The 14,567-nt window shown below is 50.9% G+C and overlaps 1 protein-coding gene across 6 annotated transcripts in view; it reads right to left on the bottom strand.

Annotated features, from left to right (window-relative positions):
* DDX17 (DEAD-box helicase 17) overlaps positions 1 to 14,567 on the bottom strand; it is a 37,707-nt gene that overhangs the window by 13,779 nt on the left and 9,361 nt on the right. For all 6 annotated transcript variants that reach the window (XR_007768428.1, XR_007768429.1, XM_050917206.1 and 3 more), the window contains exons 3-6: positions 2,495 to 2,594; positions 2,037 to 2,170; positions 599 to 664; positions 133 to 274 (exon numbers count right to left, since the gene is read on the bottom strand). Coding sequence is in view for 4 of the 6 variants with exons in the window: in XM_050917206.1 (XP_050773163.1) it covers positions 133 to 274; positions 599 to 664; positions 2,037 to 2,170; positions 2,495 to 2,594 (442 nt within the window). In the remaining 2 variants the exon portion in view is untranslated. The remainder of the gene's footprint in view (positions 1 to 132; positions 275 to 598; positions 665 to 2,036; positions 2,171 to 2,494; positions 2,595 to 14,567) is intronic.

The following is a 14,567-nucleotide window of genomic DNA, read 5'->3' as shown; positions in this document are numbered from 1 at the left end:
CAAACAGGCTTAAAAAAACAAAAAACAAACAAACACACCACTACTTCTTACTATATTTTACAGTATCAGATTTTCCTGCTACCTTAAAGCTCCTGCAACAGTGAATTTGTAAACACACAAGAATACCATTACCTCTCTCCAGGTCTCGGATTTGGGGACCTTTGGGTGCTCCTCCATATATGCAGGTACTCTTAAGTCTTGAGCACTTGCCATAATCATCAGCCACCTGCTGGACTTGCTGGGCCAGCTCTCGGGTAGGAGCTAGAACCAAACACTGCGGGAGGAAAACAAAAACCATCCAGGATAGCTAAGTGGAGAACACTGTCTCAAGCTAAGATAATTAATTATCTCTGCTCAGATATCAGAGGCAGAATTGACTAGATTGTCAGCACTCAATTACCTAAAAACAACTAACAGCGGCTCAAGTACATGCTGATAATTATCACTGGGCTTTTGATACACGGAACATACAACCCACACTGCTACAATGAGCAGTTCTCTACTTCCTCTTTATGGCATTGTGGTGCAAAATTCATCTACACATTTCTGTTAACTGCATATTATACATGTAAAAAGGAAAAAACTGAGGAGCACTTACAATTGGACCGTCTCCCCTCTCCAAATATGGCTGGTGGTTAATGTGAACAATTGCAGGTAGCAAGTACTGAAACAGAAGAAAATTAATGAAAATTAAGAAACAAGTTTTCCATATTAGATCACGCCAATGATCATCATATTGAATCCTAGTAATGGAGAATTTAGCTTAACATCCTTCCTTAAGCAGTGGCAAGTATTGTATGCTTTAGTGGCTGTAAAATAAACCTTTCAAACTTGGATGTCTACATTCAGATACACAATAAAAAGACAGTCAACTTTCTCAATTAATGAGCACCTACAACCTAAGTTCCCTCTAAGCTGCATGGCCCCCTATTAAGCACTGTGCAGGCCCTCAGGGCTGTGGGGGGGGCGATGAGGGGGCAGATTCCTCTCCCTCAGCCCTGGATGCAACCCAATCCAGCCACAGACCTGTTGTGGTCAGGGGAGAGTGTCTCTCCCGCAGCCCCAACCCCCCAGCCTGGCCCGGAGCTGCCAGAGTCCCGCTCGCACCAAGGTTCTGGCACACTGGCAGCAAGGCGATTCAAATATGTCGTGGACAAAATGGGAGGAGCGTATCTTTGCCATTATGGCCTGCGCAGCAGCACAACGTGCTCCCCCAGGCAATAGCCAGGGAGTCATCTGATGCCTAGCGAGCGCTGGGTGCACTCTGGGCTGCAGCGGGGGGAGGGATGGCCTGTCCCACAGCCACGGCAGCCCAGGGCCAGGCTGGGTTGGGTCCAGGGGAGGGGTGCCCCTTCCCCGGCCCCAACCCAGCCCAGACCTGCAGGGGTCATGTGAGAGGCACCTCTCCTCCCCAGCACGGGTGCTGCTGTGGGGAGAGAGAGCTGGGTGGAGTCCTCTCTCCCTGTCGCAGTCTGCACCTCAAACCCTTTGTCCCTGGCCCCACCCCAGAGTCCCCTCTCTGCATCAGCCCCATACCACATGTCAAATCCCTTGGCCCCACCCTTGCCACATTAATTTGGTTATGCGCACCAATATGGGGGTGATGTGCACATAAAATTCATTCTGCACACGGGTTGGAAAAATTAGAGGGAACACTGCCTACAACTCCTACCTATGTCAGTGGAAAGTATGAGCCTGTATTATCCTTTGTGATTTTAACTTGTGTAACTAAGTCAACCAGTACGTGAGATCCATTTAAAAAAACAAAAACAAAAAAAACCCACAAAACATATGCTCCCCTCTAAACAAATGGAAACATTGGCTGTGGGACAGCCAAATAGAAAACAGACAAGATCAAGCACACAAAACAAACCACGTGCTCATTACTACTTAACAATCCCACTTACAACACAGACTGAACATGCTTTAAAATGCTATAACCTCCCTTTGCACATGTCTGAATGACCAACCAAGAGATGCAAAGCAAGAAGAAACTCATACAAAGTAATTAAGAGGAAATGGTCACAAACACGTACTGCCAATGTCTTTCCCGAGCCTGTCTGAGCGATGCCCACCATGTCTCTGCCACTGAGGGCCAATGGGAAGCCCTGGCACTGAATTGGAGTGGGTTCTGTGAAATTCTGATCGATCAAGACATCCATTACATACTCTGCAAGTTAAACAAAAAAAGTGAAGAATACAAACGATGTACGTCTGAGTAAATGCCATCAGTTTGAAGACAGAAATGCTGGGGAAATTTTCCTACAGAACCCAGTTTGGGAACAATTTAAAGTTTCTCACTTTGAGACTCTCAGATATGACAAGCTGGAGGATTCCTTAAAGGTTTACTTTTCTGATTAAGATCTCTAACGCTACACTAGATCTGACAGTCTTTCTAGAACCAAACAGGTCTGATCAGAAGGGTGTTAACCCAGCACTCCTCCCTTACCCCAACAACAAAGCTGATCAGTATACTGAATGACAGAATACTCACGTGGGAAGTTAGCATGGTGGAAGGCAAACACAGGTTTGGGGCAGGCATCTGTCCCCCTAACTGTAATCTCTTTCTTTCGTCGCAGTTCTTCAACTTCATACTATTTAGATGGAGGGGGGAAAAAAAAAAACACAAAATTCCAGGTTGTCAGCAGCAACTTAATACACATTTCTGATGTCAACTATTAATAAATTCCACAAATGCTTTAGCTGGCAGCCTGGCTGAGAGGTCTGATTGTGTAAAGAAGCAAAATAGATTTCTACTCACTAAGGATGGGGCATGAAGCAGGGTGGTCCCTCTCTTTCCATCAATGCAATTAAATGGGAGATCCATGCAGTAGCAGCCCTAACCCAGAACTGCTGCCGAGAACCACTTGTGAACTAACATTTCCTTTCTTGTGGAAAACACTACTCAGAAACATAGCAACGATAAATTAAGGCCCAAATATTTTTTAAGTGGGATACTGACAACATTTTCTGAAACATCTGTACCTATTTATTGTTATAAGTAACATCCCGAGTTAGCTTAACTGAAGAATCAGGAAAAATCTCTCTCTACTTTTCCAGTTTACTTTGACCATTTGACAGCACTTTGCACCAAGTCAGTTTCACTGTTCCCCCAGTAAAGGGCCTAATCCAAAACCTAGGGAACTCAATGGAAAGACTCCCACTAAGGTGTGTTTTGGATTAAACCTATGGTTAACTTTGCCATTTGTGAGACTCCTTCACATAGACAGAGAGGAGATGAAAAACATTTTGAAAATACAAACATGGGATTGTAAAACAACAAAAATTAACAGGGGCATTCAAATGCAGTGCAGAACGTGCAACTAATGATATTTATGGGTTTTTTAAAAAATGAGTTAAAGTTGATATCCCTTTGCATGGTGTAAATAAGGCAATTAAGGAAAGACTACTTATCTTTCAGTAACTTGAGTTCAAGATGTTTTGTCCCCAGGGATGCATCATTGTAGGATGCACGCACCTCCATGTGCTCGACTGGAGACCTGAATCTACTGTGTCCACTCATGCACTACAAAGCCTCTTACGCCCAAGCGAGCTGTATATGGAGACAGATCTGCTGATGCTCCCCAGGTTCTTCTCACCTACAGAGCCAAAGCCCTGGTCTACACTGGGGGAAGGGGAATCAATCTAAGTTACGCAACTTCAGCTACATGAATAACGTAGCTGAAGTCGACGTACTTAGATCGACTTACTGTGGGGTCTCCACTACAGTGAGTTGACTGCTGCCGTTCCCGTCGACTCAGCCTGCACCTCTCAAGGTGCTGGAGCACAGGAGTCAACAGGAGAGCGCTCGGGAGTCTATTTGCCCACCAGATCGATCAGGGCAGGGACAGCTCAGAGCTTTGCACATTGGCCTGCTAAACCCAGGGTTGAGAGTTCAATTCTTGAGCGGGCCATTTAGGGAGCTGAGGCAAAAATCTGTCTGGGGAGTGGTCCTGCTCTGAGCCTGGACTAGATGACCTCCTGAGGTCCCTTCCATCCCTGATATTCTATGATTCTATGATCTGGAGGGTAGTGTAGACATACCAAAAGACGCTACAGCAGAGCAGGATGGCAAGGGGTAGAGTACCCAAAGGAAAAGACGGTTACTCACCTTTGTAACTGTTGTTCTTCAAGATGTGTTGCTCATATCCATTCCAATTAGGTGTGTATGTGCCGCGTGCACGTTCGTCGGAGACTTTTTACCCTAGCAACACTTGGTGGGCTAGCAGGTCGCCCCCTGGAGTGGCGCCGGTATGGCGCCTGATATATACCCCTGCTGGCCCGCCCGCTCCTCAGTTCCTTCTTGCCGGCTACTCCGACAGTGGGGAAGGAGGGCGGGTATGGAATGGATATGAGCAACACAACTCGAAGAACAACAGTTACAAAGGTGAGTAACCGTCTTTTCTTCTTCGAGTGCTTGCTCATATCCATTCCAATTAGGTGATTACCAAGCCTTACCTAGGCGGTGGGGTCGGAGTGAGACGTTGCGGACTGTAAGACCGCTGCGCCAAAAGTGGCATCGTCTCTAGCTTGCTGTACCAGCGCATAGTGTGATGCGAAGGTGTGCACAGAAGACCATGTGGCCGCACGGCAGATTTCCTGTACGGGGACATGAGCCAAAAACGCAGCCGAGGAAGCCTGAGCCCTGGTAGAATGGGCGGTAAGGGGTCCCGTTGGCACACTGGCCAAGTCGTAACATGTCCTGATGCAGGACGTGACCCAAGATGCGATACGCTGGGAGGAGATTGCCATGCCTCTCATGCGTTCTGCTACTGCCACAAACAATTGTGGTGAACGCCGGAAGGGTTTAGTTCTCTCAATGTAAAACGCGAGAGCTCTTCGGACATCCAAGGAGTGGAGCTGTTGCTCTCTTCGGGATGAATGCGGCTTTGGGTAAAAGACTGGCAGGAAGACATCTTGGTTAATATGGAAGGTGGAGACGACCTTAGGGAGGAACGCCGGGTGCGGTCGCAGCTGTACCTTGTCCTTATGGAACACCGTATACGGAGGGTCCACGGTCAGAGCCCGAAGTTCCAAGACTCGCCGGGCCGACGTAATAGCGACTAGGAAGGCCACCTTCCAGGATAGGTACAGCAGCGAGCATGTGGCTAAGGGTTCGAAGGGGGGCGCCATAAGCCTGGTTAGAACCAGGTTCAGGTCCCAAGTAGGGGTAGGCCGTTTGACCTGAGGGTAGAGTCGCTCCAGGCCCTTGATAAATCTTGACACCATTGGGTGAGAAAATACGGACTTGCCAGCCTCGCCTGGGTGGAAGGTGGATATAGCCACGAGGTGGACACATAGAGAGAAGATCGCCAAGCCCTGCTGCTTGAGAAACCACACGAAGTCCAAGATGGTGGGAACTAGCACTGCGAGTGGGTCGTGGCCGTGCTGACTGCACCAGCAGCAGAAACGTTTCCATTTCGCTAGGTAGGCTGAACGCGTGGAAGGCTTCCTGCTGCCCAACAACACTTGTTGTACTGCATCGGAACAGCGCAGCTCGGACTGGCTTAACCAGCCAGGAGCCATGCAGACAGATGGAGGGACTGTAGATCCAGATGGCGCATCCTGCCGAAGTCCTGCGTGATCAGGTCCGGCCAAAGAGGTAGGGTAATCGGATTCGCCAGGGACAGATCGAGCAGCATGGTGTACCAAGGCTGCCGCGGCCACGCCGGAGCGATCAGGATGAGGCGGGCCTTGTCTCTCCGGACCTTGATCAGGACTCGATGGACGAGAGGGAAGGGTGGAAAGGCGTAGCAAAGACAACCCGTCCACGGTATGAGGAACGCGTCCGACAGGGAGCCCGGGGAGCGACCCTGTAGAGAGCAGAACACCTGGCATTTCCTGTTCGATCTGGAGGCGAACAGGTCTATCTGGGGAAACCCCCACCTCTGGAAAATGACATAGAGGACGTCCGGACAGATGGACCATTCGTGAGACAGAAAGGATCTGCTCAGGTGATCAGACAGGGTGTTCCGCACTCCCGGGAGAAAGGAGGCCACTAGATGAATAGAGTGGGCTATGCAAAAGTCCCACAGACGTACTGCTTCCTGACACAGCGGGGAGGACCGGGTCCCGCCCTGCTTGTTGATGTAATACATGGCCGTTGTGTTGTCCGTGAATACCGCAACACAACGACCGTGCAAATGGCGTTGGAATGTCTGGCATGCTAGGCGAACGGCCCGTAGCTCCCGCACACTGATGTGAAGAGCCAACTCTCTCTGTGACCACAGACCCTGTGTATGCAGGGTCCCCAGGTGCGCACCCCAGCCCAGCGATGATGCGTCCGTTGTCAGGGACACTGAGGGCTGTGGGGCGTGAAACGGTAGGCCCTCACACACTTGGGAGGGCGTTGTCCACCAGCCAAGGGAGCCTAGAACATTCGGTGGAATTGTTACGATTGTGTCTATGGCATCCCTGCCTGGTCGATAGACTGACGTGAGCCAGGTCTGCAACAGGCGCATGCGGAGTCTTGCGTGTCTGGTGACGAAGGTGCATGCGGCCATGTGCCCCATGAGCGCGAGGCACGTTTGAGCAGATGTGGTCGGGAAGGCCCGCAGGCTTGTGACCATGGATACTACGGCTTGGAATCGGTGCCGGGGGAGGCTGGCCGTCGCGAGGTTGGAGTCCAGCACTGCCCCTATGAATTCTATGCTCCGCGTAGGCACCAGAGTGGACTTGTCCAGATTGATGGTCAGGTCTAGGCTCGCAAACAGCTCCGTGATGATGGTGATGTGCCCGGTCACCTGCACTTTCGACGTGCCTCGAATGAGCCAGTCGTCGAGGTAAGGGAAGACATGGATACGACGACGTCGCAGGGCAGCAGCGACGACCACCATACACTTGGAAAATACCCGGGGGGCCGAGGAGAGCCCAAAGGGGAGGACCGTGAACTGGTAGTGGTCCTGATTCACCACAAAGCGGAGATACCGTCTGTGCGGGGGGAAGATCACAATGTGGAAGTACGCATCCTTCATGTCGAGAGTGGCGCACCAATCTCCGGGATCCAGGGAAGGGATGATGGTTCCTAAGGTTACCATGCGGAACTTGAACTTTTTGATGAATTTGTTCAGGCCTCGCAGGTCCAGGATGGGTCGTAGGCCCCCTTTTGACTTGGGGATTAAGAAGTACCGGGAATAAAACCCCTTGCCCCTTAGCTCCCTTGGCACCTCCTCTATAGCCCCAATGGACAGGAGCTTGCGAACCTCCTGGACGATAAGTTGCTTGTGAGAGGGGTCCCTGAAGAGGGACGAGTAGGGAGGATGGGAGGGGGGTGGAGAAACAAACTGAAGATGGTAACCAAACTGCACCGTGCTCAGGACCCAACGATCCGAAGTCAGCTGGGACCATGACGGTAGGAAGTGGCAGAGGCCGTTGAGGAAATGAAGTGGATCCAGAGAGGGGATTGGTAAGCTGCTCTCGGGCGCACCTTCAAAAGTTCGCCTTGGGTCCCTGCGGTGGCTTTTCGGACCCGGAAGTGTTACCCCTTTGAGGACCTGACTGCCGTCTACGATTTGGCCGGCCTTGCCTCCGGTTGAAATCTTGTCTGGGGCGAGGTGGGGGGTAAGTGAGCTGATGGTAGGGGCGGAATGGCCTTCTCTGAGTCTGGGGCGTGTGCATTCCCAGTGAAAGCAAGATGACCCGGTTATCCTTCAGGCTCTGTAGCCTGGGATCCGTCTTTTCAGAGAAGAGGCCCTGCCCGTCGAATGGCAGGTCCTAGATCGCGTATTGTAGCTCCGGCGGTAGTCCGGAAGACTGCAGCCACGATATACGGCGCATGGCTACGCCCGACGCCAGAGTCCTCGCTGCTGAATCTGCGGCATCTAAGGATGCCTGTAGCGAGGTTCTGGCGACCCTCCTGCCCTCTTCCAGGAGAGATGAAAATTCCTGGCGTGAGTCCTGGGGGAGCAGCTCTGTAAATTTGCCGACAGCCTCCCAGGTGTTGTGGCTGTAACGGCTCAGGAGGGCCTGCTGGTTCACCACACGGAGCTGAAGGCCTCCAGCAGAATAAATTTTACGGCCCAGCAAGTCCATGCGCCTGGCTTCCCTGGATTTTGGTGCAGGAGCCTGTTGGCCGTGGCATTCCCGCTCGTTGACTGACTGTACCACCAAGGAGCAGGGAGCGGGGTGTACATAAAGGTACTCATACCCCTTGGATGGTACCATATACTTCCTTTCCACGCCGTGGGCAGTGGGTGGAATGGAGACCGGAGACTGCCAGATGGTGTCCGCCTTCGCCTGGATCGACTTAATGAAGGGGAGGGCTACCCTGGTCAGTGCCTCCGCCGAGAGGATGCTTACCACCGGGTTCTCTACTTCCGGGACTTCCTCTACAGGAAGGTTTATGTTCTGGGCCACTCGCCTCAGCAGGTCCTGATGTGCCCAGAGATCGATCGGGGGGGGCCCTGATGAAGATGTGCCCGCTACCACCTCATCCGGGGACGAGGACGAAGACATCCCAGGGAGGAGTGGTTCTTGCACGGAAGCCTCGTCCAGAGGGGCCTCCGTTTCCCAGACATCCTGCTGCCCCAGGGTATCCGTGAGGTCTTCCTCCATACCTGAGGGGAGGGGGGGGGGCGCGACTGATTGTGGCCTCTGGTGCACGACGCTCCGATGGGTTGGAGCGAGCTTGTCCCGAAGGTTCACCCTGGGCTTGGTGGTATGCCCAGGGCGTCCAAAAGGACCATTGAGGTGGACCCTGGTCCGTGAGGGTGTGCACATCCGAACCCCCATAAGAGGCGCTGTCCATATGGGAAGAAGCGGACGAATGCCTCGAAGGCCATGAAGGAGCCGCCGATGACTGTGGCAGGCCTCTGCGCATCCCGACGTCGCTGCGCGGTGCCAGTGAACGGTACCGGGAGTCATGGCGGTACTGTGATCTAGACCGGGACCTGCTACCGGCTCGGTGCCGAGAGGTCGACCGGTGCCGTCCACTGCCGTGCTGGGATCAGCTGCGGTATGAACGTCGGTGCCGCGATCTAGACCGGTGCCGAGAGTAGTACGACGGCGACCGGGATCTTGAACGGTGCCGCGAGTACGACCGGTGCCGCAAGTAGCGGTCCCGGGACTGAGAGCGGCGTCTAGATCTCGAGTAGCAACGCTGGGAGTGGTCCCTCGATTTGGAACGGGACCGATGCCCGGTAGTACCCAGCGAATGCGGCCGTACCATGGCGGGCTTGCCCAGCGATTGGATAACCCGCACCGGCGGTGCCGGGGGTTGGGGCAGCTCGGGCTCTGTCAATGCGATGATGTCGCGTGCAGCTGAGAAGGTCTCCAGCGTGGAGGACGCGACCAGCTCGACCCCTGTCCTCACTGGGGAGCTGAAGGGCACCGGACTCAACCGTCTCTGAGGGGCCGGAGTCGACGGTGCGACGACGCTCGGTGCCGCAGCGGATGACGGTGCCGGGCGGTCAGGTTTTGAGGCACGCTCTGACTGTGGTGCAGTTGCAGGCACCGCAGGAGCCCTGTGCTTTTTGCTCCTCGGGGAGAGGGAGCGGTGCCGGCTAGGGTGCCGGGCCGGTGCCGAGCGGAAAGTTGGAGCCTTCGCCAGCGCCGGGCGGTCCGGAGCGGAGGCGACACTTGGTCCCGGTGCCGGAGTCAGTGCCGACGGTGGGGGAGTCAGCACTGCCTCCATCAGGATCTGCTTCAGGCGACTGTCCCGCTCCTTCTTCGTTCGGGGCTTGAACGCCTTGCAGATCCGACACTTGTCCACAAGGTGGGACTCGCCTAGGCACCTCAGGCAGGAGTCGTGCGGGTCTCCTGTTGGCATCGGCCGATGACAGGCCGCACAAGGCTTAAAGCCGGGTGAACCGGGCATGGGCCCCAGCACTGCGGGGAGGAAAAAGGGGCGAACCCCCGATTCTCAGTATAACTATTTACAATTATACTTACTTAACTTTATAACTAGAACTATTACTGTAATAACTCAACTATATACACTAGACTGCAGAAGAGTGAAACACTAGGGAGGTGGAGAACGGCTAGCCGTGCTCCACAGTTCCAACGACCGACACGGGCGGTAAGAAGGAACTGAGGAGCGGGCGGGCCAGCAGGGGTATATATCAGGCGCCATACCGGCGCCACTCCAGGGGGCGACCTGCTGGCCCACCGAGTGTTGCTAGGGTAAAAAGTCTCCGACGAACGTGCACGCGACGCGCGCACACCTAATTGGAATGGATATGAGCAAGCACTCGAAGAAGAACAAAACATCTCAAGGAACTCAAGTTACTGAAAGGTCAGTAATTTCTCCAAATATATATCTCTATGGGTGCTCCACCACAGGAGGCTCACAAGCAGTAACTCAGCAAAGAAGTGGATGCTGAGGAAGTGGATCCAAGACAATTTGGAGAACTGTGTAGCCAAAGGATGCATTCATTTTGGACACAGGTAGGACAGCGTAACATTTGGAGAACACATGAACTGAGGATCAGGTTGCAGCCCTGCAAATTTTTACGATAGGAATGTCTTTGAGAAGGGCAAAAGAAGCAGATTGAGCCCTGACGGAACAGGCTGTAACCTGAAGGTGGGAATTGTACCCTGACAGTCTCAAACTACGATATAACCTGAAACTCACTTTAATATTGTCTGAGTGGCTGCAGACTGTCCTTTCATTCTTTCAGAGAAGGTTACTAGCAGCCATGGGGACATTCTAAAGGATCTAGACCTGTCCAGATAAGACGATGAGGGGGCTCAACACATCTAAATGTATGGTGGAAAGCCTCTTCCCTCAAGGGGTGAGATTTGGGAAAGAATACTAGTAGACTGATATCCTGACCTTCAGCAGGAAATGAAGATGAGGACATAACATGACCCTATCACAACAGAAGGCAGTGTATGGCAGATCAGCTTCCAGCTGAGACAAAAGCTACCAGGAATGAGGTCTTGGCGGAGAGAAGAAGGAATGAGCAGGTGGCCATAGGTTGGAAAGGAGAGTTTAAGGCACTGAGGACCAAGTTAAGGTCCTCAGGAGGTGTGGGGTTCCAGATACGAGGAAAAGTTGGACAGATCCTTAAGAATCTGGCCACGCTAGGGTGAGCAAAAACAAAAAAAAAAAATCTTTCAACAGGCAAATGGAAAGCCATAGTAGCTGCTAGGTGCACCCTGAAAGAAAACTCAGGTAAAAAGATGGTAATTTCTAACAGGCAACCAAGTATCCTTGAGCGAGTAGCTTCTGAAATGGATATGGAGTGACAGGAACACCAGGAAAGGAAGCATTTCCACTTCTGCAGGTATGTCTTACATGTAGAAGGCTTCCTACTATTCAAAAGTACAGCCTGGACCTAAACCACATAGTCTCATTCTAAAATTTGAGACCCATTGAGAGTCAAGCCTTGAAGTTCAGATAAACACAGTTGGGATGTCAAGAGCTCCCATCTGAGAGGGAGGTGTTGAGATATTCCTCCAGAAAAGTGGAGTAGATATTAGTACCACACTTGTCTGGGCCAAGACAGTACTATTAAGAAGACCTCACTTGCTCTTGCCTCAATTTGACTAAAGTGCTGGGGATTAGAGGTGCTGGAGGGTAGGCACAGAGAACAACACAGGACCAGGGGACTAGAATGGTTCTCCCCTAAAGAGCTGCAACTGCATCCCATTTTGGAGCAGAAGATTTGGCATTTCATACTGGTCAGGATTGCAAAGAGATCCACTATGGGGGGCCCTATGCTTCACAGATGCTGTGGCAGATCAGATTATTGAGCTCCCACACATGGTCCTGTGGAGATCTCTATGTGGCAGGCAATGCATCAGTTCCATAGTTTTAGTAATTCCATACACAAAGACTGGGATTTTGCCCCCCCTCCGATTTATATAGTACACATCCACCCTGCTGTCCATCCATTACTCTAGCAGCATGACCCTGAATGTTGTGGAAAAAAACGCTGGCATGCATAACAAACTCCCCTGATTTCAAGAACATTTCTTTGTGAAACCTGTTCTTAAACCCAGTGCAAATTTTGCACTTGGATGGGACATGAGAGTCTCTGGGTCACTGAAGACAGCTAGAAAACCTTTTGCCTTTGAGGGAAAAATGTATTGCAGGTCTGGCAGGATTTGAATTCTGGAGCCCTTTGGCATACCTCAGAAACTAGGTTGAAGAGAAAGGGCAAGGAAATGTTCCCAGGAAACTGAGATGGTGGAATCCCCCTCCCTCCAAAGCACAATCTTGTGCAAAGTAAGAGGAAATAAACAAGTACAATACAGGCTGGAAAGAGCTTCTAAGAAGCAGTGGACATGCATTTGCTGTCTTGAGCTGCATGTGTCTGAGAAGGAACTGCAGCAATGGCAGATCTGTGCTTCCCTCCATACCCTCGCTTGAGGTACGAGGCTGTATAGTGTGAAGATGAAGATCTTGCTGATTCAATCTTCAGACTGAGCACACAGGTGTATGCATCCTACAGTTGAGCACCTATATGAACATATGCTCAAAGAACTATTTCCTATGAAGAGTGTATGGAATTTGTCAAGAAAGGTGATTAAAAAGATAATTAAGTTTATTAAACACCTTTTATTTTCTGTATATGGGGGAAGGGGGGTCTAAAGGGAAAAAAATAGGAAGACAGGATTAAAATAAATTATGAAAAGGGCAAAGGACTGTTCCTAAAATTTCTCATCCATTAGCAGCAGCATCTCTGATTCAAACAAACTGTTCTGTTTTACTTCAAGTGTTTAGTTTGTTCAAAAACTTTCCTGATGTAGGGCTTGCAACAATGTAGCTCATATCCAACAACAACAAATCATGGCATCAGATATGCCTCACTAATGGAACCAGACAGGTCAAGCAAGGAGATGATGGATTAGAAAATAATTAAATTCAAGTCTTATATTTAAAATCCAATCTAACAATGGGGAAAAGGAAATTCAGAAGCACACAGGACAGATGAAAAAGGCTGGTATAAAGGGTCCTGCTGATCCCCTCCCTCCCCCCCCGTTCCTTCTTGCTGGCTAACTCCAACAGAGGGACAGGCGGGGAGAAGGGTGGGTCGGAATGGACATGAACAACACACCTCAAAGAATAGTTATGCAAGCTTAGTAACTATTTTTTCTTCTTTGTGTGCTCTGTAACATGCTGACTGTAATAACACTGGGCCAAACCAGGCACCATCTCTAGCCTGTTGAGTGATGGTGTAGTGAGATGCAAAAGTGTGAACGGATGACCACGATGCCACTCTACAAGCGTCCTGGATAGGAACTTGAGCCATAAATAGTGCCAAAAATGCCTGGGACCCTGTGGAATGCACTACCAGGTCAGGAGGAGTAGGGCCACATCATAGCACGTGCAGATACAGGAGGTGATGCATGATGAAATTCTCTATGCTGAGACTGGAAGATCTTTCATCCTGTGTCCAATAGCAACAAATAGCTGAATAGATTTCCAAAATCATGTAGTCCTTTCTACGCAGAAGGCTAGCGCACGCCTGATGTCCAGCAAGTAGAGCCTCTGTTCCTCCCTGTTGGCATGAGGTTTCGGAGACCAGTAGGAAGATATCACAGTTACTATGGAACTGTGAAACCATCTTATGGAGGAAGGCCGGATGCAGACAAAACTGGACCTTGCCCTTGAAGATTATCATACGGGGTGGTTCTGAAGTGAGGGCCAGGATCTCTGAGACCCTCCTGGCAGAAGTAATGTCTACCAGGAAGGCCACCTTCCAGAACAGGTACAGCAGAGAGCATGTTGCCAATGGTTCAAATGTGGGTTCTGTTAGCCTTGCCAACTCCAAGTTGAGATCCCAGGGAGGCATTGGTTGCCACACAATTTCTCAAAGCCCTTAAGAAACCAACTGCAAATGGAGTTTGAGAAAACGGAACAGCTGTTCATCCATGGGTGAAAGGCCAAGAATGCAGCTAAATGGACGCTAATAGATGACACGGTTAGGCTTTCCTGTTTCAAGTGCAGCAAGTAATCTAGAATGAATGTAGTGTTAACTGTGTAGGTACAGCACCTTTCTTCGTAGGCCAGATCAAGAATCTTTTCCACTCTGCCAGGTAAGTGGTTCTAGTGGAGGATTTTCTGCTCCCTAAAAGCATCTTGCAATCCAGCCCTGAGCTCTGTGCGGTTCAGCCATAGCGCTTTCAAGCCATGAGATGAATGGACTCGAGGTTTGGATGACATAGACGGCCATGGTCCTGGAAGATCAGGTCTGGCAGACGGATTGGCATTTCAACCAAAAGGTCTAGAAGTGTGGTGAACCAGTGCAGACATGGCCAAGCCAGGACTATCAGGATGAGACACTCTTTGTCCCTTCTGACCCACAGCAAGGCCTCGTGTATGAGAGGAAAGGAAGGGAATGTACAGGAAAAAAAAGATAGGCCATCCAAGGGAGAAGAGAGGCATCTGCAAGCCACTGCGGACTGTGAACCATGAAGAAGCAGAACTGGAGACACTTCCTGCTGTGCTTCATCATCAACAGATCTACCTGGAGAGTGCCCCCACTTCTGGAAAATGCCTTTCACATCATCTGGATGGATGGACCACTTGTGATGGTTGGAGAAAGATTAGCTGTGGTAGTCCACTAACTTGTTCTGCGACTCCGGGAAATAGGCGGCTTCGAAGTGGATTGAGTGGGCGA

This window comes from Gopherus flavomarginatus, chromosome 1 (assembly GCF_025201925.1).
Source record: "Gopherus flavomarginatus isolate rGopFla2 chromosome 1, rGopFla2.mat.asm, whole genome shotgun sequence".
Taxonomy (NCBI): domain Eukaryota; kingdom Metazoa; phylum Chordata; order Testudines; family Testudinidae; genus Gopherus; species Gopherus flavomarginatus.
This window is presented reverse-complemented; position numbering and strand designations above follow the sequence as displayed.